The sequence below is a fragment of the Terrapene carolina genome, unplaced genomic scaffold, assembly GCF_002925995.2.
Source record: "Terrapene carolina triunguis isolate 2854851 unplaced genomic scaffold, T_m_triunguis-2.0 Scaffold21, whole genome shotgun sequence".
NCBI lineage: Eukaryota > Metazoa > Chordata > Testudines > Emydidae > Terrapene > Terrapene triunguis.
The window spans coordinates 34992408-35020115 of record NW_020664372.1 but is presented as its reverse complement, the minus strand read 5'-3'; the positions used below and the strand labels follow the sequence as shown (position 1 = coordinate 35020115).

General features: G+C 44.1%; 1 protein-coding gene across 1 annotated transcript in view; it reads right to left on the bottom strand.

Annotated features, from left to right (window-relative positions):
• TMEM255B (transmembrane protein 255B) overlaps window positions 1–27708 on the bottom strand; it is a 130526-nt gene that overhangs the window by 8846 nt on the left and 93972 nt on the right. Inside the window, exons 4-7 of the mRNA XM_026659108.1 lie at window positions 23278–23358; window positions 12969–13054; window positions 8660–8819; window positions 2400–2543 (exon numbers count right to left, since the gene is read on the bottom strand). Of these exons, the coding sequence (XP_026514893.1) occupies window positions 2400–2543; window positions 8660–8819; window positions 12969–13054; window positions 23278–23358 (471 nt within the window). The remainder of the gene's footprint in view (window positions 1–2399; window positions 2544–8659; window positions 8820–12968; window positions 13055–23277; window positions 23359–27708) is intronic.

Genomic DNA, 27708 nt, shown 5'->3' with positions numbered 1-27708 from the left:
CTAAACCTTTCCGTTCCTCACCTTGTCTGTTTGTTTCAGATGTGGACAACTGAAGGGTCAAGCAGACTCGTCACAGACCATCTCCAGGTGGATAACTTCCTGTAGCATGACAGGATATGAAGTAGCTGAGAGCTATGAGCTCATTCCATGAGCGCTCCGGCGATGTCAACAGAATTTCTAAATGACATTCCTACATTGGACACTTGCAGGGCAGCCATTTGGTCCTCTGTGCATAGTTTTGCAAACCACTCTGCCATTATGCCTGCGTTCAGATCAGATGCAAACTTCAGGAAGGCGGTCCTGCCGTCCTCCTTTATATAGATTTCATAACTATAAAGGGAAGGGTAACAACCCTCCTGTGTACAATACTTTAAAAACCCCTCCTGGCCAGAGACACCAAAATCCTTTTACTTGTAAAGGGTTAAGAAGCTCAGGTAACCTGGCTGACACCTGACCCACAGGACCAATAAGGGGACAATATACTTTCAAATCTTGGTGGGGGGAAGGTTTTTGTTTGTGCTCTTTGTTTTGGGGGTTGTTCGCTCTTGGGACTAAGAGGGACCGGACATCAATCCATGCTCTCCAAATCTTCTGAACAAGTCTCTCATATTTCAAACTTGTAAGTAACAGCCAGGCAAGGCGTGTTAGTTTTATCTTTGTTTTCTCAACTTGTAAATGTTCCTTTTGCTAGAGGGTTTACCTCTGTTTGCTGTAACTTTGAACCTAAGGCTAGAGGGGGTTCCTCTGGGCTCTTTGAATCTGCTTACCCTGTAAAGTTATTTTCCATCCTGATTTTATAGAGATGATTTTTACCTTTTCTTTAATTACAATTCTTCTTTTAAGAACCTGATTGATTTTTTCATTGTTTTAAGATCCAAGGATTTTGGATCTGTGTTCACCAGGACTAATTGGTGAGGGTATACTCTCAAGCCTTTCTTTTCACCCAGGAAAAGGGGTGTAAAGACTTGGGGGGGGGAGGGGAGGAATTAGTCTCAAATTTGCCCAGGAAAGGGGGGGTTAGAGACTTGGGAAATATTTGGGGAAAGGCAGAGTTCCAAGTGGCTCGTCCCTAAGATTTGGAACACACTTGGTGGTGGCAGCTTACTGATAACCTAAGCTGGTAAATAAGCTTAGGGGGCTTTCATGCGGGTCCCCACATCTGTACGGAAGGAACCTTGACAAGACTCTTGAGCCGCACTGCTTGGGAAGCACCCACACATGGAATACCCAGCTGCAGCTACTTGAAGAAGAAAGAATCGTCACCTACCCATAAATGTTGCTCTTCACAATGCGAGGCAGATGTCTGTTCTACGACCTGCCCCCGGTCTTCTCTGCATCGGAGGCTGTACTCCTGACATTGGAGGGTGAAGGAACTGAGGGGGCCAGGGTAGTGCCACCCTTATACGGCCTGGGGAGGGGCTGTGGCCGCAGGGGGCGAGTCCGGCCACTACAGGCACTGCTATGCAAAGTTCTCCAGCTCTGGTGGCTGGGGTGTGTACACACCTGTACACGGAGTACATGTCTGCATCACATCTCAAAGCACAACAGTTACAATGAGGTGACCTTTTTTTTGTGTGTGTGGAGCCAGAGTAGCAGCGGAAAGATGGGGGAGCAGATTAGATTTCTTTGGCTAATTTTGCTAGTCCAGGCGCCAAAGTGAATTCCTCACTCCATGCTTGTTCAAAATTCAAATTATTCTCAGGCAATTGCCATTTTAGGATTCAGTTTGTTTCAGTCAATATAGAGGATTAGTGACCACAAGAACCGTGCTTCAAAGTTAATACCCCATATATAGAGCAATGGCCCTTCATGCTGCTATTGATGCTATTATTAACCCAGGCTGTTCCCTATGCATGGGGGGAAACTGTAATGCTTTCACCTTATCATCCTTCCTTAAAACCTACCTCTGCTGCCATGCTTACAAATCACTCCCATCTAGCACTGAGTAGGCAAGTCGTGAGGTGGGAAGTTTTGCTTTTCTGCTAAACCGGTCTCATTTATGCTTCTCATCCTCCCAGACTTCCCCACTTCTCTGTTTTGTCCACCTACTGTGTCCTGTCTGCTCTAAAGTTAGTTTCCAGGGCAAGGATTGTCTTTGTTTATCTATACAGCACCTAATACCGTGAGACTCTGATCCTTGATTGGGGTTCCTAAGCACTACCAAGGAACAAATAATGATCAATGAAGAAACCTGTGGGGGAAGATCTAAAAACAGTATCTGGACTGACCTTTTCTGTAAAAATAGAGGAGGGTCTGTGTCTTAGGCAACCAATCCATCTTCCCCTCCACCTCCCCCAAAACCCCACAGCAGACAAGATTTAGCAGTGCAGGAGTTATACGACAGAGAAGCATCTGGCTTTCAAGAGGATTAACAAGAAAAATACCATTGTGTACTCTACCTGAAGAGGTAAAGGATAGGATGAATATGCAGGAAGAGCTGCTGCAGAGGGACAAAAACCGGCATATGTCAGGATCTGCTGGGCTGGATTGTACAAGATCTGAGGAGGGGGGGCAGAACTAAAGGCAATTTGGGATAGAGGTGCCTGCTGAACACAAAAGACAACAACATGTTAGCAAAATGCAACCATGGATTAGGAAAAAGGAAAACTATTTTGACTACATCAAACTGACTGATCAGATCATTTGACAATGTTTGATTTCTCTATTTTCTTATTTCCCCAGCATAAAAAATACACACACTGTACAAGTCATTTCCCCCTTCATACTAATAAAAATGTTATTTTCTACTTTGATTGTACCAGCCATCCAAGAATCTCAAACATTAATACATGAACCCTCACAATACCACTGTACCCTCTAGAGAAGTAAGTTAGGAAACCAAGGAACTTTGAAATTAAAGCCTCCTCCCCACCCCCCACATACTTTTACTTTACTCTCTAGAAATAGGGTGTTCTGGGGGGGTGGGGGGGGGGTTGGTCTGAAGTGACACAGCTGCTTTCTTTTTCACCTTAAGAAATGTCCAGCGCTTCCTCAGGCCTTGATGACGATGCAGTGGGCAGGACTCCAGCCCAAGAAGCACCAAGCCTAGAACCCATGAAGCATGTGGGAGGGCAGCCTTGACCTCTTCCCCCAAAAGCACCCCTAACCCCACAATTTTCCACTTCTCCAGGCACATAATATCCCTACTTCTTGCCATCACTGAGCAAGCATGCTGCTGCACTCACTCTGCAGTAGCAGAAATGAACTGATGCTATAAGGCTTTTTCCCCTCTTGCTCTTGAGACACATGCAGTGGCACATACCCTTTCTAGCACTTGCTATTCCTGGCCTGGCCTCCCACCACCTTTGTTCAACCACGGAAGACACTGTTGCAGCACTCCTTACTCCAGAACCCCTTTGTTGTCTCCCTACCCGCATGGGCCTGATCCAATGAGTAGCCAGTGTTTTTCTGGAGGTTCCTTTAAGATTAACCTAGCAAATCATCACATCTTGCAAAGGTGACATATGGGTCAGGATTCAGCTGCTGCTTTACTAATAGTTTCTGTACATGTAAAACGGGTGGGCAAATTACGGCCCATGGCCTGGATCCAGCCCCTCAGGGCTTTGGATCTGGCCTGTGGGATTGCCACCCAAGTGGTGTCATGGGCCCCGTGCTGCTCCCAGAAGCGGCCGGCACTACATCCAGGGGAAGGGGGGGGGCAGAGGACTCCGTGCGCTGCCCTTGCCTGTGGGTACCTGCCCCGCAGCTCCCATTGGCCAGGAACGGGGAACCACGGCCAAAGGGAGCTTCGGGGGAGGTACCCACAGGTAAGGGCAATGCACGGCGCCCTCTGCCCCCCCTCCCCCAGGGCCGCAGGGATGTGGTGCCAGCCGCTTCCCGGAGCGGCGCAGGGCCAGGGCAGGCAGAGAGCCTGTCTTAGCCCCACTGCCACCCTGGAGCTGCTCCAGGTAAGTGGCGCCGGGCTGGAGCCCGGACCCTGAACGCCCCCTGTACCCCACACCCCAACCCCCTGCCCTGAGCCCCCTGCCTGCACCCCAACACCCTGCCCTACCCTGCACCCCTCCTGCACCCTGAGCCCCCTCCCGCACTCTGCAACCCTGCCCTGAGCCCCCTCCCGCACTGTGCACTCCAACCCCCTTCCTGTGAGGTCTGTGAGGCCTAAGTGAGGAAACGTCTACAAGTTCACATTCACGCTGATTTGGGAAGGTGGCACCTACAAACATTTCCACGATGATGGGGCTGAAGGCTTCCTTTGGATTTTGTGTAACACCAAGTCCCATGTCAGTGCTTAACACATAACATGGGACATAAGAAGAATGATTTTCTATCAAATGTTGGATCGATACATAATTATATAGAAATAATAAAAATACATAAATGTAATTACAGTAATAACTTTACTGGGTGTTTCTATGGAAGGGGCTGACTCTGAGCTTATTGCATGGAGCTAGCCATGTCCCTGTGAAATCACTTTATTGAAATTGCAAGGATCATCCTCCCATTGGTTTCAACAGAAAAAACAGTCGACTAAGCCCTGTTCCAGGTGAATTTCAACATGTAGCTAAGCTGTCTGGGGGTGTTTTTTTCTAATTAACATGAGTTTTATAGACATCTAATACAAACATGTACATTAAGACAGAACTGCCAATGCTTCTGGCCCAGATCCTAAATATCTTTGTGGAGCTGGGCCTCTCTTCCTCCATGGCTGGAGAAAGGAAAGTGTGGAACAGAGAGACATCCCCTACTCCAGAGAAATAGTGAGAACAAGCTAATGAGAGTAAGGCCTTTCAAGCTGAAGAAATACATGTCATGTCAGAATGTGGCTCAGCCGTGAATCAGAATGAAGCATGAAATGTAGGCTGAGACTTACCGATCCGTTGATATAAACCAAGACAGACACATTTTTTCAACAGCAACATGAAACACGGGTATTCTATTGGTATTCATTGCAGTTAGCCAACTTCTTTACTTGTCACATGCTACATATGTTGGTCCTTCTCACCACAATCTCTGTGAAAACTTTTAAAACCACTGTGCCAGAAACTCATGCACCAGAAGCAACTATGTTCCAATTTTTGGAAGACAAAATATTATTTTCTGTGCAGGAAAATCTGATGGGTTTCAAAGCAATTGCACTTTGTTTTTCAGCTCATTCTCACACCACCATAGCTATCACTGGTAGCTATAACTCCCCTAAGCTACACATGATTTTTACTAGACATCCTCGCTGTCTCTTTTAGATTTCATCCTTAAAGAAATGCCCTCAGGAACTGTAAAGGACAATTTCTATATAAACCTTCACAATGCCTGTGGTATTTCTGAGAAGATTACATCATGAAAAAACAGATGATTATGATTCTCTCACCCCAAATTTTATTTTTTTATATCAACCCCATGCCCTTTTGCATGCCTTTCCTTGCCGAACTTTGTGTTCTCTGAGGCCCCAGTATCCTAACAGCTGTTTATTGATACACAGCTAGTGAAATAAAGTAGCAAATCAGTAAACCAGATAGTGTAGGTTGCCCAAAAGGAGACTGGAAAATCATTTGCTGTAGTGAATAACAGGAGTTCTATTATTGATTTTTATAACGTTTGACACTGTTGTGGGGTTTCTCTGTTTAACACATGCTTGTGGTGATTTACACAGATTTAGTCGTAAGCAGATAAAGTGCTCACTCCCACCCCTCCGCACCTGCTGCAGAGGAAACTTAAGCAGCTCTCTGATTTCCTCAGCTTTGTCAGGAGCTGAACAAACTTGCCCCACACTGAGATGATGTTGCATGACCGCTGCTGTAGTTTCATTCCATTGCTTTTTGCTGCTTGGATGCTTGCTTGGCCTGAGTGCCCAAATCTGTAAATGCAAGCTCAGCCTTTCCAGCATATTGTGATGTGTGAGGGTATGAAACTTGGTCACAATTATTCTGTTTCTTGTAGGAACATTTCAATAGCTTTGCATCCCTCATGAGCAGTGATAGTAAATCAATGCTTGCAGAGGGATGAGTTTCACCCCAAAGAGTATTTCTGGAGCAAAAGACCAGTCCAAGGTCTATGCAACACCTAAATTCCCCTTTAAGCCTTAGCTTAAGTAAAAGTGGGATTTATGTGTTGTATAAGCCTTGTGTTGGCCCTCTGCACAGGGGTGGATTTCACCATTATCACCTAATTCTCAGAGGAGCATTCACAACTCCTATTGGTTTTGGTAAAGCTTTATTTAATTTAATTACCTTTTAACCTGCCTTGTAAGGTTTATAAGCCGCCTTCCCATTACTTATCTGCATCTGTACATTGTGTCTCTGCCCACAGCAGCCCTGCTAGCCTGGAGAAATGTGTTGTTAAAATTAAATGTATCTTTATAGCATTTAGTAATGCAGCCATTGTCCTTCAGAGCACCCACAGCAGATGTTACAGAAACAAATTGGAGATTTCCTGTGCTGGGTAGAAGACTGAGGTGATGTCTCAGTCTCCAAAAAGATGGAAATTTAATTCTTGATGTAACAGTGGTGCTCACAAAGTGATCAAGTGAGGGCTTCAGAAGAGAAAAAGACTTCACAACAATCTGGTACTAGACACACCACCACCCAATGGGAAGTACTGAAAAGGCTTCCTCCTTTCACCTCTTTGCCCTAGCTAATGTATCCCAAGGAGTAGAAGCTGACAAGAGCTGAAATGGGTAGTAGTCAAACCTAACACACACACAGCAGGACATTTAAAATGGATCCAATGTGGTTGATCACTATGTTTCAGATAAATCTTGACCATTGCAGGAGACTGGCCTGAACAAAGCTACTGGCCCAGGGACCCAGGAAAAGCAACATCTCAGTCATTTCCAAAGTAAGAGGGAAGAGTAGAGACAAAAAAAGGGAAGACCAGGAGAAGAATGAAGCAGAAGGGCTGTGTCAGCATTAGTTAAAATTGGCTCTGTAATTCTCCCCTCTGCTCAGCAATCTCCTGATTCTTCTCCTTCCTGTTCTACCCGCTCATTTTCACATGTGCCCTTTCCCCATGTGTGTCTATGGAACATGAGTAACACTGGAAAGCAGCTTGTTCTCCCTTCAGGAAAGGAGGCACAGGCTGTTCATTACTAGATGGCTGTGTTTCATTACCGGCACTGTGGGAACACTCTTCATACCACGTCCCCTTGAGTCACCAAGTCCCCCTCATGCCTCAGAGTAAACGATACTCTGCTGCGTGTTTGCACATTGCTTGTGCAAAATGGCCGAGTGTAGGAGGGCAATTGTGTACTGGTGTACATTGTGCAGCCTCTTAACGATGTTTTTTTTTTTAAAATAACTCACATGGCCCTGCTATAATAAAATGTTTCTAAAAGCCCTGAATCATGACACAGAGTTAGTTAACTGATCGCTTGTTTTCCTGTGTGTGTTTTGCTGAAGAAGCACATGGGGTGGTTGTGCCGGAACAGGAGGAATATATTTTATAAGCAGTGGTCCCCAAACTGTGAAGCGTGCCCCCCTAGGGTGGTGTGGAGGAACATTCGGGGGGGGCACGCAGCTCCTCCCCCAACCTCGTTTAGCCCCCAGTACTGCTCCACCTCCAGGCCCTCTCCGCCCCCAGACCAACTCCACCCCCAGCCCCAGCTCCTCCCCCATCCCCAGTTCCACACAAAATAGCTTACACTCCCCATCACGCAGCAAAGGCAAACATCACATCACTGTTTCAACCTGCCCTTTAGGCAGGGGCCTCTGTAGCTACAGGTTGACCAGCATTGTCTGAATCAGTCCTGGCCCCTACTGAGCCACAGAAGATGCACACCAGGAATTAATGTGGCGACAAGCAACATTAACTTATGCATGGTCTTTTGCAGCTAAATGAAGGCCGCTTTGCTGGACGCAATGCTCCCTGGTCCCTCCACCCTCCTCTTGCTTTTGGCAAGTGATACCCCAAAGACTTATGAATATTGTAAAGTAAACACTGCTGTGGTGGTGGCTGCTCCTGAGGGGAAGGGAGGAAGCATGTCTTTTCCATCTGTGCTGTTTCCCTAGCCCCGTGTAATCACAGTAACCTGGGTTTGAGCCGCTCCCCATTGCAGAACAGCCAGGAACATACAGCCATGTATTTTGGAATCATTTTATCCACACTTAATCACAGCCACCTCTTCAGCACAGCGCAGCAGCTACTGTCCTCACACACCACCACTGCACAGCAGGTTAGGGCAGGCTGAGGCAGGGAAGAAGAACAGCATCTCTTATGGAAACCAAAAAGGGGATTTAGGTTAGCAGAATGTAATAGTTCACATCAGAACCTGGCTGATACCCCAGAGCTAATCCCTGCTCTTTGGAACACAATCACAATCTTTAATATTCACAAGTGGTTAGCACCTCGGTTTCATATATCTATTAAATTGGCACCACCTGCACCAAACTGGCACCTTCTAGCACCATGCTGGGCCAATGGTTCAGTGCTGACTCAGAAAAAAGAGGCCACTTACTGAACCACCCACATGACTTGCTACAGATGCCAGCTTCTTACGTACACGTGTATTAACCAGGCCTGACGCTACTTAGCTATAACACCTGGCCAGAGCACAGTCCAAGAACTCAAAGCTCATGCAGGAAACATTTTGTGAGCACTTGCTGTGTATGGTTCTGCTGTCTATTTTTTTAACACATTAGGTAACAGGATAATTAGCAACATACAGAAATCACCACTGATGAAAAGCTGCAGGACTTGCAAGTCTTACCATATCTTTAAAGGCCCCAAGTATGGCTGCCGTGACTATCCCAAGAAACAATCCAACGATGTTCAGGACTGTGGAGGCCCACAGCAGCCGGTACAAGTGAACCACATCCTGACAGCTGTTCACTCCAAGAAACTCGTAGTAGCTGGTTGACTGTTCTGAACTGCAATGGGATAGAAATGGTGTCACTACTACATCCGCGATTTACAGAGCACCAGCCCAGCTAAATCCTAAAATGTTTAATTTTTTCTCAGGCAAAATAGCTGAAGCAAGAGCAAGTAGCCCAGCCCTGTCTGAACGAGGAAATTGTACACAAACATTCCCACAGGAGCTAACATTGCTCAGCTAACCCTCTGGGAGTTCTGGTATAGATTCTCTGCAGCATGACCTGTTTTTTTAATCACTATGTCAAATTAAACTGGTTTAACAAAAAATAAAGCTACCAATGGCCATGCTAGGGGAGCCCCCAGTGCTACCCCTCATTCAGCTGACAAGCATTAGCACATGTGGGGATTTTTTGGTACAATTTTCTAGCATAGCTACGGCACGAATAGGTGATGCTACATTTCTAATTTGCAGGCACTCTTAGTAATGTGTTTGAGAGCAGCTACCAGCTAAAACATGACTAGCACAGCTTCCTCCTTAGTTCACCTGTAAGCATTGCTTCAAAGATCCTTGTCGAATGTGCATGTTGCTTAAGAAGTGAATCCAAGAACAGGGAAGGGAGATTTTACTAACTAGCTACATTTGCATAGTGTCTGTGGTTTCAAACTGACAGAGGCAACACAATTCAGGACCTAATGGATATCAAAAAGATGTTTCTTCAAATTGCAGATTGTGCTATCTAGAAATAATATTTTACATTCATACATAGCAACTGCTATTACAAACCAGGCAAATTATGAACCCAAGCTTTGTTTGCTGCAGAGTCTGTGTACTGTGTGGTATTTGGAGAAACCAGATCCCATGTTTTGAAACACCCTGCTATTCTATTTGCAAACACAAGGCAAACACAACTGCCGAGTAGTAACACTTCCCCACCCACCCACTTCCATACCAGCTATCTCAGCTGGAGAGAGTTTCTGCCTGCTTGCTCTAGGGATATGTGTGCTACCTCCGAAGCCCTTCCCTTCACCATGGGGACATTTTGATGAAAGGCAGAGAAGAGTGTCCTGTGAAATTTTTGCTCTGAGTTCCAGTGAGGCTCATGGAGTGCAACTGGGGATGCTGGGTAGGGAAAATGCTAAGGAGAATGGGAAGGCATGGAGAAACCTAAAGTGCTCCTGTGCAGATCCAAGCCAGCTCTGAGTATTTATATAAATAACAAACCTGTTGCTGCGGTGCATAGTTGTGGCAGCACACCACCTGTTGCTGTGGTCAGTACACCCCATCGTAGACATCAATCACCATAGCAGATAAAGCCAATGGTCCCCTTAGCACTGGTCACATTCACAAAGGTACTTAGGTGCTCTGCTGCCTAATGGCATCCTTAATTGCTATTGATAAATCTAAATATTTAATTGATTCTATGAAGTAGAACAGCTCCAACAGGAGAGACTGAGAGACCCGCCCCAGAATATCCAGCACCCCAGCGGTCAGAGCACTCACCTGTGCGGTGAGAGACCTGTGTTCAAGCGCCTGCTTGAGAGCAGGGATTCGACCTAAGATGTTCCACCTCCCAGGTGAGTTTCTGAACCACCAGCTTACTGGGCATTCTGGGACACACACCCCTCTGCACCCCCACAGACTGGCTTTTGTGCAAAGCCCTAGCCCACAGGGATGGTCTGAGCACTGGGACTGAAATGGCTTTGCACATGCCTGCGGGCAGAAACGTAGGTGCTTTGGGGACTTTAGAATGAGATGGTAGCTGAGCCATGGCTTTGAGAACGTCCATGATGCCTAAATGTTGAACGCAAGTGCCTAAGCACCTTTGTGAATCTAGCTCTTCACCTCTCTGTGCCTGTTTTCCCTTGCACCCTGTACAATCTGCACAGGCAAAACAGCTAAAGCCTTTAGGGCAGAGATGGTCTCTGTTTGTTCATTGATTAGCCCAATGGGGCCTTGATCTTGGTTGGGGTCTCTCGGCACTATCACAATATAAATAGATAATAAAATCATCTCCTGTCTTGGATGGTGACCAGTACTAGGTGCTTCACAGGGAGGTGCAAGAAGGCCCATAATGTACAGGCTCCATGGGCTGCCTACAGGGGAGTTTCTTCCAAGCCTCTATCAGTTAGCGGTTCATGCCCGGAAGCAAAAGGGTTAACTTTCAATCCCTTATATTTTTCACTCTATCCCATAACTGTGGATGTTCTATTTATCCATGTAAGGATCAATTCTGTGTTGTATCCTGCTAACCTCTTGGAGTCAATGTTACCTTGCAGCAGTGAGATTCACCATTAATTATGTCTTGTTAAGAAAATATTCCCAGTTTCAATATATCCCCTTTCAATTCAGGTGGATTTCCCTTTGTTCTTATACTATAAAAAGGGTGAATAGGACGGTCTAATTTACCTTTGCTATGCCATGCATTATTTTGTGCACCTCTATTGTTACCCTCTTATTTCTCACCTCTCTAACCAGGCCAAACCACTTCCTGAAAACCCTAAGTGTGAGGTTAAATAAAACATACACACACTAGGATGAGTGAATAAATTGCTTTCACTAAAATTACAAAAGTACAGATGGCACTAACCTGATCAGTAGCAGACATACCATGGCAGTTCGATTTAGCATCTCATAGGCAAGGAAAGAAAAGCATTCATCCAGGCTTTGACTTTGTCAAATTGGTTCTATAAATCTGAACCCCAGAAACTCATCCACTGCTCTAGCATTCTGGGGAAACTCGTATCTCCCTCTAGTCCCAAACTTCACTTTAATCTTTCAGGGAAGTAAAGCTTAACAAAATGTTTTGTTGTTGTTTTTTGGGGGGCGGGGGGGAGTTTGCAAAAGCAAAACATATTTGTCCGTTTCTCTGCCAGTTTCACTGAAAACCTTCTCCCAAACTTGTATGACTTTTGGAATTCCCGTATGTGCCAACCTAGGTTTGAGGAGGGCTGGGTCATTCAGAGTTGCAGGCATGGGTAAAAACAAAAAATGAGAGCTCTGATGTGAACCTGGGGGGGTTCAGGAGGTCAATCTAGGGTGTGTGACACTAAAATGTGAAATAGCACTTTCCAGCTGGTACACAGAAAGCACAAGAGCCAGCATCTCCCCCTTCCCTACCAGCCCCACCCCACCCCAGGAGATTTTCCTAAGAGTTTCCTGCTCTTTACACAACATGATGCTGCTTGCAATGGTACTGACGTACATGTGTGCAATAAGGAAGGCACTGGAAAGGGATTTCAGGCTGGAAATAAATCTCATGAGTTTATTTTGTTTGGCAATAGTGTTATTTGCCAGGTAGGGGAGGCCATATCAGCCTGCTGCACCACCACTCTGAGCTCATCTTGGGCTAGCCTCTCTCCAAGGGCTGATGTAGTCACCTACTGTTACTTGACTAGCATATTCATGCACTTCCACGGTTATATCTTCTCAGCCTGTGTTTTGGTTAGATTGACTTAAAATGGAAATCTTTTGGAAATATGATCAACATTCTCCTTTATACTGTACCTATCCTCATGGCCATTGATTAAAATCCCTTGAGCACATAAATGCTTGTGAAAACGCCAAGGCCCTGCCTATGATGTACAGTTTTGACATGGAAACGATATTTCCATTAATTTTGCTCCCAGAGATCAGTGAACAAATGATCACATGAAATCCATTTTGAAAATTGTAATGCAAGCTCACCAAAGAGTCTTTACAAGGTTGTGCTTTATTTATTTATTTATTTAGGTGGCCACATAACAAAATCCTACGGACAATTTTTAAAGAAAACCCACTGAAATAATAAGAGCACTGAGGGGCAAACCATGTCCCCATCTCCACTGTGAGCAGGGCCCCCAGAGACAGTTTATCCTACATGTCCATGGGGAAGGGAGAACAGGATCAGGGGAATGCACACTCCTGTGCAGTACAGACCTCACCATAGGGACCTACTGTGCGGCTGAATGCAGGGGGGCTATTTGTATTATGTGAAGGGTGCTGCAGGCAATGTGGGTGCTATTGCAGCTTTTTGGCCATGCACTGGCTCTGCAGTTTGGGGTGGGGAGCATTCATGTGCCTTCTCACAGGGTTATCACCAGTGCACAGCCTGCTAGCCAGCTGTGTGCTGATTCCCAGGATACTGGCCTAAATGCAAAGGGTCTGTACTCTAGAATACACATAGTGTACAAATAAACATACACATTCTGATAGAGCATGTACTTACTTTTCACAATTGTACAGGTCACAGCAATAGCATGTATTGCTCTTTACTCTCAGCTGGCACTTGCTGCTTAAGGTGTAACACGTTACCTGGGAATCAGAGACGGGATCATTCTTTAGTCTAAGTACTGTAGCTACCGCCTGGCCACCATTTACAAGTCATCCCACTGACCACATAGAAGCAACACATTTGGTTTACTCTCAGGTGCTTGCACTGGTACAAAAATTATCTTTCACCCAAAGGAGAGGAAGCAGGCAAAGAGGCCACAGTGACACTACAGCATTATACAATAACTGACAGGTATCCAAACATTCCTTTCAGATCGGAAACTGGAGAGTATCTGTACAAACCACCTCCTGCCAGAGTGTCTTCAGCATTCAAACACAATACATACAACCCCAGAAAAGGTTCTTGCATTTTTTGTTTAAAGCACCATAAAAATACTGAAAATATTTCCCCTCAGATGTTATAAGGCTTTGCTGTCATGAACTTGTTGGATCAAACCTGTTCACCTTTTTTTATAATCTAAACGTGATATCATGGGCCTGATTCTCATTTACACTAAGGCCCCTTTCTTCAGCCAGAGATGTGAATAATAATATTGTCTAGTGAATTATATTAAGTCTTTCTGTCTACCTGTTAGAACCTCCTGCATCTCCTGAACAGGGCCAGCTCCAGCTTTTTTGCCGCCCCAAACGGCGAAGGGAAACGAAAGAAAAGATAAAGCACTTCGGCGGCAGCTCTACCGCGCCGCTTCATTCTTCAGCGGCAATTCGGCAGCAGGTCCTTCGCTCCGAGAGGGACTGAGGGACCCGCTGCCGAATTACCGCCGAAGACCTGGACGTGCCGCCCCTTTCCATTGGCCACCCCAAGCACCCGCTTCGTTTGCTGGTGCCTGGAGCCGGCCCTGCTCCTGAAGGTCTCACTCCTTCTCCCTTCAGCTTTTATTACACCAGAATAAAAAAATGTAGAACAAAAAACAAAATATAATAGGAAAAAAGTCTAACAATTAAGCAAATGAGTACCATTTCCAGCAAGCTCTGGAATACAGAAATGAAAAGGTTGCTTTGTGAGACTATGGACTCTAGAGAACAGACATATAAATGCAGACATATGCAAGTCACACTCTATTCAGACAAGAGATCATTTTAATGACCCTTACAATGTAATATGCATACATCATTTCTATTTGACATAGCAGGCTAATTGTAATATTTTATAGGCAAGTTTCTTTTTGAGGTCTTTAGCTTTATTAATAGAGTTTCAAAATATTGGAACTGCTAATGGTATGGAAAATACAATATTGCTACCTTCTTTCTTAAGTATGCTGTGATCATTCAGAAAGGTTCTGTTTGTACTATGAAAAGAGCATTTACTAGTGAATGGAGCCTTTCTCCTCATGAAAGAGATGGTAGCAACAGGCTTAGGAATAAATTGCTGCCTTTGAAAAGCACTTATCAGATGACCTCTGTCACACATGCCCATCCAATAATGTATTATTCCATGAGAGAATAGGGTGACTCTGGAAGACGTGAACAGCTCAAAGAAAAAAACAACAGAGAAGAAGGGGGGCCACACAAAGACTAAGGAGTGAACAAAGGAAGTCAGTGACAGAAACAGATAGAATTTGATGTTTTCGCCTCACAGTAAATGCAAGAATATCTCATAGACTCATAGACTTTAAGGTCAGAAGGGACCATTGTGATCATCTAGTCTGACCTCCTGCACAATGCAGGCCACAGAATCTCACCCACCCAATCCTGTAACAAACCCCTAACCTACGTCTGAGCTATTTAAGTCCTCAAATCGTGGTTTAAAGACCTCAAGGTGCAGAGAATCCTCCAGCAAGTGACCCGTGCCCCACGCTGCAGAGGAAGGCGAAACACCTCCAGGGCCTCTGCCAATCTGCCCTGGAGGAAAATTCCTTCCCGACCCCAAATATGGCGATCAGTTAAACCCTGAGCATGTGGGCAAGACTCACCAGCCAGCACCCAGGAAAGAATTCTCTGTAGTAACTCAGATCCCACCCCATCTAACATCCCATCACAGACCATTGAGCATATTTACCTGCTAATAATCAAAGATCAATTAATTGCCAAAATTAGGCTATCGCATCATACCATCCCCTCCATAAACTTATCAAGCTTAGTCTTGAAGCCAGATATGTCTTTTGACCCCACTACTCCCCTTGGAAGGCTGTTCCAGAACTTCACTCCTCTAATGGTTAGAAACCTTGGTCTAATTTCAAGTCTAAACTTCCTAATGTCCAGTTTATATCCATTTGTTCTTGTGTCCACATTGGTACTAAGCTTAAATAATTCCTCTCCCTCCCTGATATTTATCCCTCTGATATATTTATAAAGAGCAATCATATCTCCCCTCAGCCTTCTTTTGGTTAGGCTAAACAAGCCAAGCTCTTTGAGTCTCCTTTCATAAGACAGGTTTTCCATTCCTCGGATCATCGTAGTAGCCCTTCTCTGTACCTGTTCCAGTTTGAATTCATCCTACTTAAACATGGGAGACCAGAACTGCACACAGTATTCCAGATGAGGTCTCACCAGTGCCTTGTATAACGGTACTAACACCTCCTTATCTTTACTGGAAATACCTCGCCTGATGCATCCCAAGACCGCATTACCTTTTTTAACGCCCATATCGCATTGGCGGCTCATAGTCATCCTGTGATCAACCAATACTCCGAGGTCCTTCTCCTCCTCTGTTACTTCCAATTGATGTGTCCCCAATTTATAAACAAAATTCTTGTTATTAATCCCTAAATGCATGACCTTGCACTTTTCACTATTAAATTTCATCCTATTACTATTACTTCAGTTTACAAGATCATCCAGATCTTCCTGTATGATATCCCGGTCCTTCTCTGTATTAGCAATACCTCCCAGCTTTGTGTCATGCGCAAACTTTATTAGCACATTCCCACTTTTTGTGCCAAGGTCAGTAATAAAAAGATTAAATAAGATTGGTCCCAAAACTGATCCCTGAGGAACTCCACTAGTAACCTCCTTCCAGCCTGACAGTTCACCTTTCAGTATGACCTGTTGTAGTCTCCCCTTTAACCAGTTCCTTATCCACCTTTCAATTTTCATAATGATCCCCATCTTTTCCAATTTAGCTAATAATTCCCCATGTGGAACCGTATCAAATGCCTTACTGAAATCGAGGTAAATTAGATCCACTGCGTTTCCTTTGTCTAAAAAAATCTGTTACCTTCTCAAAGAAGGAGATCAGCTTGGTTTGGCACGATCTACCTTTTGTAAAACCATATTATATTTTGTCCCAATTACCATTGATCTCAATGTCCTTAACTACTTTCTCCTTCAAAAATTTTTCCAAGACCTTTCATACTACAGATGTCAAACTGACAGGCCTATAGTTACTCGGATCACTTTTTTTTTCCTTTCTTAAAAATAGGAACCATGTTAGCAATTCTCCAGTCGTACGGTACAACCCCTGAGTTTACTGATTCATTAAAAATTCTTGCTAATGGGCTTGCAGTTTCATGTGCCAGTTCCTTTAATATTCTTGGATGAAGATTATCTGGGCCCCCCCGATTCAGTCCCATTAAGCTGTTCGAGTTTGGCTTCTACCTCGGATGTGGTAATATCTACCTCCATATCCTCATTCCCATTTGTCATCCTACCATTATCCCTAAGCTCCTCATTAAAGACTGAGGCAAAGTATTTGTTTAGATATTGGGCCATGCCTAGATTATCCTTAACCTCCACTCCATCCTCAGTGTTTAGCGATCCCACTTCTTTCTTTGTTTTCTTCTTATTTATATGGCTATAGAACCTTTTACTATTGGTTTTAATTCCCTTTGCAAGGTCCAACTCTACATGGCTTTTGGCCTTTCTCACTTTATCCCTACATGTTCTGACCTCAATAAGGTAGCTTTCCTTGCTAATCCCTCCCATCTTCCACTCCTTGTAGGCTTTCTGCTTTTTCTTAATCACCTCTCTGAGATGCTTGCTCATCCAGCTTGGTCTACAACTCCTGCCTATGATTTTTTCCCCCTTTCTTGGGATGCAGGCCTCTGATAGTTTCTGCAACTTTGACTTGAAGTAATTCCAGGCCTCCTCCACCTTTAGATCCACAAGTTCTTCAGTCCAATCCACTTCCCTAACTAATTTCCTTAATTCTTTAAAGTTAGCCCTTTTAAAATAAAAAACCCTAGTCCCAGATCTATTTTTGTTTATCCTTCCATTTAGTTTGAACTTGATTAGCTCATGATCGCTCGAACCAAGGTTGTCCCCTACAACCATTTCTTCTATCAGGTCCTCACTACTCACCAAAACCAAATCTAAAATGGCATCCCCTCTTGTTGGTTTTTCAACTACTTGGTGAAGGAATCCATCAGCTATCGCATCCAGGAAAATCTGAGCCCTATAATTATTACTAGCACTTGTCCTCCAGTCTATATCTGGGAAGTTAAAGTCTCCCATGATCACACAATTCCCATTAGTGTTTACTTCATTAAAAACATTAAAGAGGTCTCTATCCATATCCAAATTGGATCCCGGCGGTCTGTAGCACACCCCAAGCACTATCTCAGGGGAGGCTCTAGTAGCTTTCTTTCCCAATGTGATTTTTGCCCAGACAGACTCTGTCTTATCCATTCCATCACTTCTTATTTCTTTACAGTCTACCTCATCATTGATATACAATGCTACTCCACCACCTTTGCCTTTATTTCTGTCTTTCCTAAACAGCACATAGCCTTCAATACCTGTACTCCAGTCATGACTACTATTCCACCATGTTTCTGTTATCCCTATAATATCTAGTTTCACTTCCTGCACCAGTAGCTCTAGTTTCTCCATTTTGTTACCTAGGCTTTAGTGCACAAACATCTTAATTTTTGCCGTTTGGCTTCACTGACATTCTTTACCCGATTAGGCCCAGACATTCTACCGCCAGTATCACCTATTAGACTGGTATCTTCACTACCCTTCCTCCTTACGTCCATTCTCATACCCACGGCTGTATCCTCTCTTACTTTGTTTTCTTCCTTCTCAATGTTACATTCCGGCGTGGAGATTACCTGGACATCTCCCAACCATCTCCCCCAAATTCCTAGTTTAAAGTTCTCTTAATCAGTTGTGCCAGCCTCCATCCTAGAAGTCTATTTCCCTCCTTACTCAGGTGAAGTCCATCCCGAGAGAACAGTCCTCTGTCCATGAATGCTTCCCAGTGGCCATACATCCCAGAGCCCTCCTTATAGCACCGCTGCCTGAGCCATCTGTTGATCGCCATAATCTTGTCACACCTTTGTTGCCCTTCTCTAGGAACAGGCAGAATCCCACTGAAGATCACCTGAGCCTCGATTTCCTTAAGCGTCTTCCCCAGCCTGGCATACAGTCCCTTGATACATTCCAGCAAGAATCTAGCCATATCATTTGTTCCCACATGAAGGACAATCAGCGGATTCTTTCCCGCTCCCGTTAGGATCCTTTTCGGCCTCAGGTCCACATCCCGTATCTTAGCACCCGGCAGACAGCACACCCTTCTGTTCTCTGGATCAGCTCTAGTTACAGGCCTGTCTATTCTTCTCAGTAAGGAGTCCCCAATCATGTAGACTTGCCTTTTCCTGGTGATGGTGCGATTCTCCGGTCTATCCCCTGCTCCTTCTGGCTGCAAGTCCTCTCAATTTCTATTGTCCCTTGCAATCCTCCGCAATCCATCCTGTATCCTCCTGGGGCTCATATTTGGTGTTGTTATCTCCATTGACTCTTCCCCTCTTCCTATAGGACTAGCTGCTCTGCTCTTCTTCCTTGCCCTCTCACCTTCAGCGACCACCTGCTGTGCCCCTTCTTCATTTTCCAACTCCGCAAACCTGTTCCTGAGCTCTATTTCTCCTTCACTAGCCTGTCTTTTCCTCTGTCTGGTTCTCTTAGTCACATGCTTCCACTGTCGACTTTCCTCACCCAGCAGTGAGGAGAGTCTCCCCTCAGAGTTCTTTGGTCCTGCTTCCATCTGCAAGTCTGAGCTTTTTCCTTCAGTCTCCTCATGTCTTTGCTCCATCATCTGCTCGAACCCTCTTCTAAACTCCACCAGAGTTTCCACCTGCATCTCCAATCCTCGGATCTTTTCTTCCATCAGCTCTATCAGGCAGCACTTCATGCAAACAAAACTCTTTTCAGATACCCCCTCCAGGATCATGTACATGCTGCAGCTTCCACATCCAGTCATCCTCATTGTGTCTTCCACTGCTGCCTCTGTATCGGTCATGGCCTTCCCACCTAAAACCTGTTAGTCCGGGAAACACAAATCAAACCACCAACACCCACAGCAAAACAAACCCCCAACGGGCACCAAAACACCAGCAGAACACCACCCCCGCCCTTCACTAGCCTGTCTATTCCTCTGCCTAGCTCTCTTAGTCTCACCCGCAAACTCCCCTTGCAAACTCCCACTGAAACTCCCCTGTTTACAGCTCTGTTTGCTGGCTCCTGTGCCGCTGCAGCTGTCTATGCCGCTGCCTGACTGGCTGGCTGGCTACCTTCAATTGGTGCTAAGAGGAGGTCAAGGCACAACAGCCAAAGCTTGAAAAAGGTAACAGTCTGGTCACTGAAATGCAGACATAGGACTTGATATGCAGAACAAACACAAATGGCACATGGTTTAGGGTCTGATTCTACCACCCTAGCTCACATTAAGTAATACCTTACTCCTACTGAAACCAATGGACTTTGTGCAGGGCCCACAACTGATGAGGCTGGAGAAGAAAAGAAAAAGAAAAGCAGCGTGCCCTTGGCGTAGGCCAAGATACCATACAATGGATACAAGCTAACTGAGAGAACATCACAACATGATATAGGTCCCAGACGCAGCAAAGTACTTAAGCACATCTTTCACTTTAAGTATGAGCCTACATCTCATTGAAGTCAATGAGTTTGCTCGATGAGTCGTGTCACAACCTGGCCTAGTCCCCCTTTGCAAGGACTGGTTTGTGTGGACCCAACCACTGGATCTCACATGCTACTAAGCCACCGAGCCTGGGAAGAGCTGGGTCACTGTTCACACCTCTGGGTCCCTCCCAGGGGCAGACTTCATGGCTGCTCCCCTTCCTTGGGACGTGGGGTCCCACAGCCTGTCTGCCTTAGACCCTGAAGCCAACACTTCAGCCCTCTTGAGCCTCCTGCCCCCACATTTGCTTATACATTCCCCCTCAGAGGTCCACCTTCCTGTGGGCACTTTGAGGGTCTCAATTAACCGCTTCAGGAAAAATGTGGCAGGCAAATATGGAATACAGGCTTAGCAAAGGAATTTCTTAACCACAGCCACTTTACTCATAAGAAATCACTAGAGAATTACAAATCTTTGCAAAATAACAAAAGTCCTGAGATCTGGTTCTCACTCCTTCTGTGAGCCTGAATTCTGGTCAGCGTTTCAGGCAAGGCAGAGTCCCCCCCTGCCTCTTCTCTCTTTCCAACCTTGTTTTCTGGCACGTGGTGATGGTCGGTCCTCCTGATCAGAGAAGCCCACCCTTGAATACAGTCTCTGTCCCTATTTTGCCCATGTGCTCCAGCTGGGAAATTCTAGACCCTTCCCCCAGCTTGGCTTATGTGCAGAGAGTCCACTGTCGCATGAAGATGGTCTAGTAGTTGACAGATAATCAAAGGTTGATTGCTCTGTGCTAACTTCACTATCACACTCATTCAGCCAGGTGTCAAGCCCCTTTCCTGGGTAAGGTGTCTGTCTCATATATATCACAATAACCCTGCCCTGGGCAAGGTATACATGTGTTCAGTCTGTAATACAAACTGGATGCTCTAATCCAAAGTGGAGGTTACACTATGAAATGAAGGTCACAATGAAGGTTACAATCCAAGATGGAGGCTGCAATACATAATTCACAATTTGATACAGATATAGCTTACTCCATCTCAAGCCCACTGAATTATGGTGTGTTTTGTTTACCTCTGTCTTTTTTACTTCAAGTCAATGGGACTTCAGTACATGCATAAGTGCTTTCCTGAACTGAAGGCATAAATCACCAAGGGCCTGATTCTGCTGCCCTTCCTCACACTGAATAGTAACTTACTTTATGAGGAGACCCACTAGTTTCAGTGACTACAGCAATCTAATCAAGTGCCACTATACTGCATGACATGTGGCAGCATCTTAAATCTATCTGTAAAATCAAGTTGGTGCAGAACTTAGCCACTTGCTTGTTACAGGGGGCATCTACCTGGCAGCACATGACACTAGTGCTTTTGGATGTGTGCTGGCTACCTATTGGCAACTAGGTAAAATTTAAGCTGCTGGTTGGTTCTAACCTATCACATATGTTCGTATTGGCCTGGGACCTATGTATCTTAAAGACTACCTCTCTCCTTATGCCATGCTGCCAGACTCGAGATCAGGAGGGACTCCAGAGTTGATGCCCCATTTGTACAAGAGAGGAGGGGTACCTGGAAGGCCATTCTCTGTGATGACTCTGTGGTTCTGGGACTCACTCTTGGTTTGAAATTGTCCTAGTTTATCAACATTCAAGGCATGCTGCAAGGCCCATGCATTTCCCCTGTCTGAAAGAGTTTGGGAGTATATTAGAAGAAGATTGTACAGATCTTAAATATATTTTCAGCTTCTGAGTTATGATATATACTAATTATTGGATGAGAGGGTTACTGGAGTTGTCTATTTTAAAACTGAATTTTTAAAATGTGCTTGGAGTGCCAAGAACAAGCACTCCTTTTTATGAGAGCAGTGAATAAATCCAAACAAATAAATACTCAATGTGAGCAAGGGGGACAGAATCAGGCACTAAATCATGTGCCACTTGTGGTTATTCTGCATGTCAAGTCCCATTCCTTCATTTCAGAGACCAGATTATTATCTTTTTCATGCTTTGCCTGGTTGTGCCTCTCCATGCCCTCAACACCAATTTAAGAGATGTTCTCGCCTCATAGTAATTGCAAGAAAATCAAATTCCATCTGTTTCTGCCAAAGGAAGGAAATGAAACGAGCAAAAGTCCACCAGTTATGTATCACTTGCACGCTATCAATGGCTTTTCTAAGGAAACTTGTGCTCAGGAGAACTGCATGAAGCAAATAATCTGCCTTCTTGGTGAGAAATTTGCATGGAATGTGGGTCATGCCAGCTGGTAACCAGTTGGTTAAAATAAAAAACACAAAAGCTAAACTTGACAGCTGTGGATCAATATCTCTGGATTAGTTTACAGAAATCCAGTTCAATTCAGTTGGAAAAACATGTCAGTGGACAACCAGACAAGAATTTATTACAAGGGCATTAAAATAAAGATGCTATAAACCCATATTACTTTTTTTGCCAGAAGAGGGCAAAGATCTCAAAGCTGCTCAAATGTATACATTCCTAGGAGCTCAAGACATAGTCGAATATCTCTGATGCCTTTTAGAGTCAAGAGGTCTGCTTGAGAAAATCCACAGGGAAGCTTAATCAACTTCACTTTAGCAGAGAAATAGTTCTGTTTACTTGGTAGACATAACCCTGGTATTTTTTATTTTGTGGGGAGAAGAGGGAATTAAAATGATGGGAAAAGATGCTGACACAGGCCCTATGTCTTATTCAGATAGGTCAGCAAGAAGATCAGTAAAATATTCCTTTAATATATTTTCTTAAACTACAGAATGCTCTGGTTCCAACTGCATTACTCATTTACACTTGTAAAAGACTTGACTTGTCTAATATTATTAACAGTAACATTTCCCATAAGCTCATTCAGAGCTGTGGAAAGAACTGTGATTACGGATATCTGGCTTCCTGTAAGCCCTAATACTGTTTGTCTATTTTCAGTTCGGCTCTGCTTTATTTCCTTCTTGCTACCACCAGTCTGGAATCCCACATTTGAGGGAAAAACACAGAATTAATAGAATTAATACTAAGGAATATGGGGGGGGGGAAAACTAAGTCTAGATTTTTCAGGAGGCAACCTATTTGGGTACGGTTATTCTTCCTGCCATTTTAATATGGTTGAGATAATAAAGGGAAGCTGAATACAGAATATGGACATTCTTGGCTTATCTTAGATGATTACAGTGGAGATTTGAAGTTTTCTGGCTAATGCAAATTTAATAACTTAGATATTTACTACAATAGTCCAGGCAGCAAAACCTCCTCAGAGGATTATGTAATAAAGATGGAATGAGAATGGCTATATGTGATGTAAATATTATAGTCAACTCACAAAAACCTTCTGAGAAATACATTATTGAGGGTGCTATTGGGGAAAAAAAAGAACATTTGGGCTTCTAATGAACCCCTCAGAACATCCCAAAGGAAATGAATGAGCTATGATATCATTTTGTTTACCTCTGTCTGGTAGGCATCGTATAAGAATCCTATTCCACTTGAATAAAACTGACACCTTCTAGTGTACAAAGGTCTAGGGTCCTGCAAGGAGAAAAAATATTCATGAAAGTATTTAATCCGGAATAACTGTGCAGTCATAATACCATCCCCCACTGCCAAAGGAACATGTTGAGTGACCAGTTAAGTGCACTGCAGTGCGGTCTGCTTTCCAATCTGTATCTGCTCAGAAATCAGTTGCAAAGGGTTACATTTCCCTTGCCCTCTCTACCTCTAGGCTGTGCACGGATAATTTATTTTTCTCTGACCCAATGGCCTCCTTTGACAGACCAGCATCTCAATCATTTAATACCTTTTTTTCCTCCCTACTGCCTTCTTCCACACAGAGGTCAGATGAATAACACACTCTTCTGAGAATGGTACGGCCATTATTTCCCGACGCATAAAATCTAATCCAATTAATCTTAGAATTAAAGAAAAGTATTTGGTAATTTATTTTACAATACAATGCCTTACTTTTAAAGATTTTAAGAGTCTTTTGCCATAGAGAGAACACAGAAAATAAAATAGGATCTTTAAATATACCACTCAATTTTTCATACAATAGGGCCCCAGGGCGCTAACTCTTCTCGTAAACTAGCTAACTAACTAAATAAATTGAAGAAAAGACAATAATGATATGAAGGAGAAAATCTAGAGCTGAGCTCATAATTCATAATGAATCAATATTTGCCTCTTTTTCTGTTCATGAATAGCTGCAAAAAGATGAATATATTTGAGAAAATCATAACTACTCAAATTTACTTCATTTTCTTGATGCAAAAATCTCCTCAGTGATAACACACAGGGAAAGCCTCACAGGAATATCTACTGGCTGGCAGGGAGGGGCATGCTTCAAGCAGCAGCCAGTTAGCAAATGACCTCTTGAAGGCTACTGATGTTTGCCTCTGCTAAATTCAGGACTCTGAGTGGGATCCACAAAAGTACTAGGTACCTAAATCCCATTTTTAGGCACCACTGCAATCCACAAAACACCTGTTCAGCTGCCGTCTAACCCTGTGGGTGCCTCAAGTCACTCAGTACCTACGTTTTTGCAATAAAAATTCCCTAGTGCCTATATTTCTGCCTCTGAGCATGTAATCTGCTTTCTCCTTTGAGGTGTCCAGGCACCCATCTCCTGCCTCTGACCCAGAGCGGTGCACGAATTGGGGAAGATAGGTGTTTGGCCACCTAAATAGCACGTGGGGCCCACTCCAGTAGGTATGCTCAGAGGCTGCCTATCAGACTGGGCCCCTTGGTGAGCTCACACAAAATAACTCAGAGGACGACGACTTCCCTTATAACCTTTAGCCCAATTGTTAGGGTACTCATGCGGGGATGTGGGAGAGCCCCCTCTACCCCCCCGCCTGAGGAGGAGAAAGGAGTTGAACAGGGATCTGTTACCCCTCAGGTGAGTGCCCAAACCACTGGGATATAGAGTCATTCGAACCTTATCTCTGGCCCAATTAGTATTTAATTATTCAATTATATAATTGCAGTGGAACAGCTTCAACAGGAGAGATTGAGGAAGCCCCGCATCTGACTATCCCATAGCCTAGTGGTTAGATCATTCACCTGTGAGCTGGCTGATTCCTGTTCAAATCCCATCTTCTATTCATCAGGCAGAAGCGGGACTTGAGCCAGGGATCTCCTACATCCCAGATGAGTACCTTAACCACCAGGCTAAAGGTGATCGGAGAGGCCTTCCTCCCCCTGCTTTGTATAGTATTAGCCAGGCTTTGAGCACACCTACTGGATTGGGCCCTGCACATGACTTAGGCAGCTGAATGCCTGTCTTCCCCTGGTGCGGGAATCACCAACAGAGATAGGTTCCTCCCTCCAGCCTGGACTGAGGTTCTAAACTCCAAGAGGGGCGCTCGCTGTTCAGGACACACCCCTCTTGTCGACATCTTTCATTGGATAGTTTAGGCAGCTCCTGCCTAGAGTGCTGTTTTGCGGATCCCATTCCAAGGCCCCTCTCTCTCCCCAATCATTGTATGGGGAGCCTCAGTGCCAAACTCAGGCTTTGTGGATCACAGTGTTGTTCCTGTGAGTTTTCTAGGCACCTAAAAGCTAGAGCTAGGCATTGTGACAATGAGCGTCATAATCCCCAAGTCCCTTTTGTGGATTGTGTGTGTGCAGGGGAGGGATTTAATGACTGCACAGATCTCTCTCACCAGTTGTATTTCACAAAGGAAAGCAGAGTGTGGGAGGAGTGGGTCTGAATGAAGCTGGCACACACAAAAAATTCCAGCATTTTGCCATGCAGGTTTTTTAATATGTTGCTGAAGCCTAGTCCAGCAACTGAAGAGCTCTGAGACAGCTCTATCACAGAGTGTCAGTGAGACCACGGCAAGGAAGGGGGTGGGAAACATTATCCACCAAAACCCTCTTTTCCTGCAAATTTACAGGCAAAGGACTCGTAACCCATTAGAAGAAACTCAACCCTCCCTCACCTGTCCTTTACTGTGGCAGCTTTGGTTTCAAAACCTGTTGAAAGCAGGTGTAAACTGGCAGCTGAAGCTAGGGCTGTGCTAGTTAAGATCTGCTCTCAATATTTTATAATGAACTGCATAAATCTGTAAAACCCAACAAGGCAATCAGAGAAAATGCAGAGTCCTGCAGGAACGAGACAGGTAGATTAATACAGCTCATTCATGTTACTTGCTTTGACCTTCTGATTACCCTGGCAAGCTAAAGTAATAGCTTGAAGACAACTGGCCTAAGGGTTGGGTGAAGCTTAACATTGCACCCAATAATATTTGTTTATACCACACAAGTAGAGAGTGAATTGCTTCAATAACTCCTATTCTTTGGAAGAACAGGAAATACCAGCGTGGTGGAAATAACATGTCGTTTCTAGCATTTGTAAAACTAGAAGGATGTTATTTTTCTACTCTGGGAAAACATTAGGTTTTAGCAGTAACTTCTTTCACTGCTTGGGGGGGAGGGAGAGGGAGAGAGGAGTAGTGAGCAGAGCTGAAAAGGAGCACAACACCAAGAGAAATGACGCTTGCTCCCAATATAGATATCGGTAACTTAATTAAAAATTGCCATTTGTTATGTCCACAGCAGAAGCAAGCTTCATATGTGACAATGGAAGCGCTGGAGCTAACCTTTGTTTGTGCTAATATCCTGCACTGTCAGAAGAGATACTCAGTGCAAATGTTGTCGAACACAGCTGATCTTACATATTTTTAGAGGAAGTGAGAGAATTCCCCCTTTTCCACCACCAAACATAGGAAGAGGCCTTCGACTCTACTCTCCCAGCTCACATGATGTTCCTACCCTTTACGTCTCCATCCTATTTAATAACAAACAAATGATTGCTTATCTCCTCCCTACTGCTTTGGCCACTAAGGGGGCACTTGATGTGTCCACATTGCTTGGCTGTCCCGGTGAGGAACAGAACAGGGGTGATGAACCAAACTGTTCAAAATAATCATTGTTTTACTGGAATGTTGTGTGGCGAAAATGATCAGGCCTTTGACTTGTAGTGGCCACTGTAAGTACAATTAATTCATTTGGTGCAACAGCATAGTAACCCCATACGTTTTTGCATGCAGCTACTTTTGAAAATGAAGTCATCTGAATATAGAGGGCAAATTTTCTGATCACAATCAATGCCTCTCAATGTATGTGTGTGTACATTAGCCTAAATTTAGTTGCCAAACTACATTTTTATTTGGGTGAAGAGTTCAGATTTAGCAGATCAATGACCCACAAAGATACTAAAGATTAATTAACATTTAGTTTATTCAGATATCCAAATAAATCAATAAATCAGGGATACAGTCATCAAGGTTTGATTGTGCAGTATATTAAGGCTGCTGAAAAGTAGAACCAATAAGAACCATGATTTGACTTTTTTTTTTTTTCCCCTTTCTTTCTTTAAACTTGCTCATATACAATGTGGTCTGCCTGAAGATTAAGAGCACACAGAATATAATCACAGAGACATTAAAAAGTGTTTAAAAATTATCCTACAATATGTCATACTTTATTAACGCTTATATGATTTTATTGCTCCATGTAATGACAAAGGAAAATGAATCATGTTTCAAAGCTGTGAAAGTATTCCTACTGGACTGCTCATAAAATGCTGTCTGATTTTTTTATATTGCTATCTGCAGACTACATATGCATATGAGAGAACTACCAATCCTTGACACTAATACGTATAGCAACACTTTCAGAAATACAGTAGGTCTACTCTTATACTCTATTAATATGTATTATTTTAACCTATTAACATTAACTCTAACATTTCACACCAAGAATATACTTTTGTTACATGTCCAAATAGTACTGAAGATAAATTAAAGAGGTTCTATTAAAAACAGACTGATGTCATTTTTAGTGTGTGCACATTACACACACACAGTAAAAATGCCA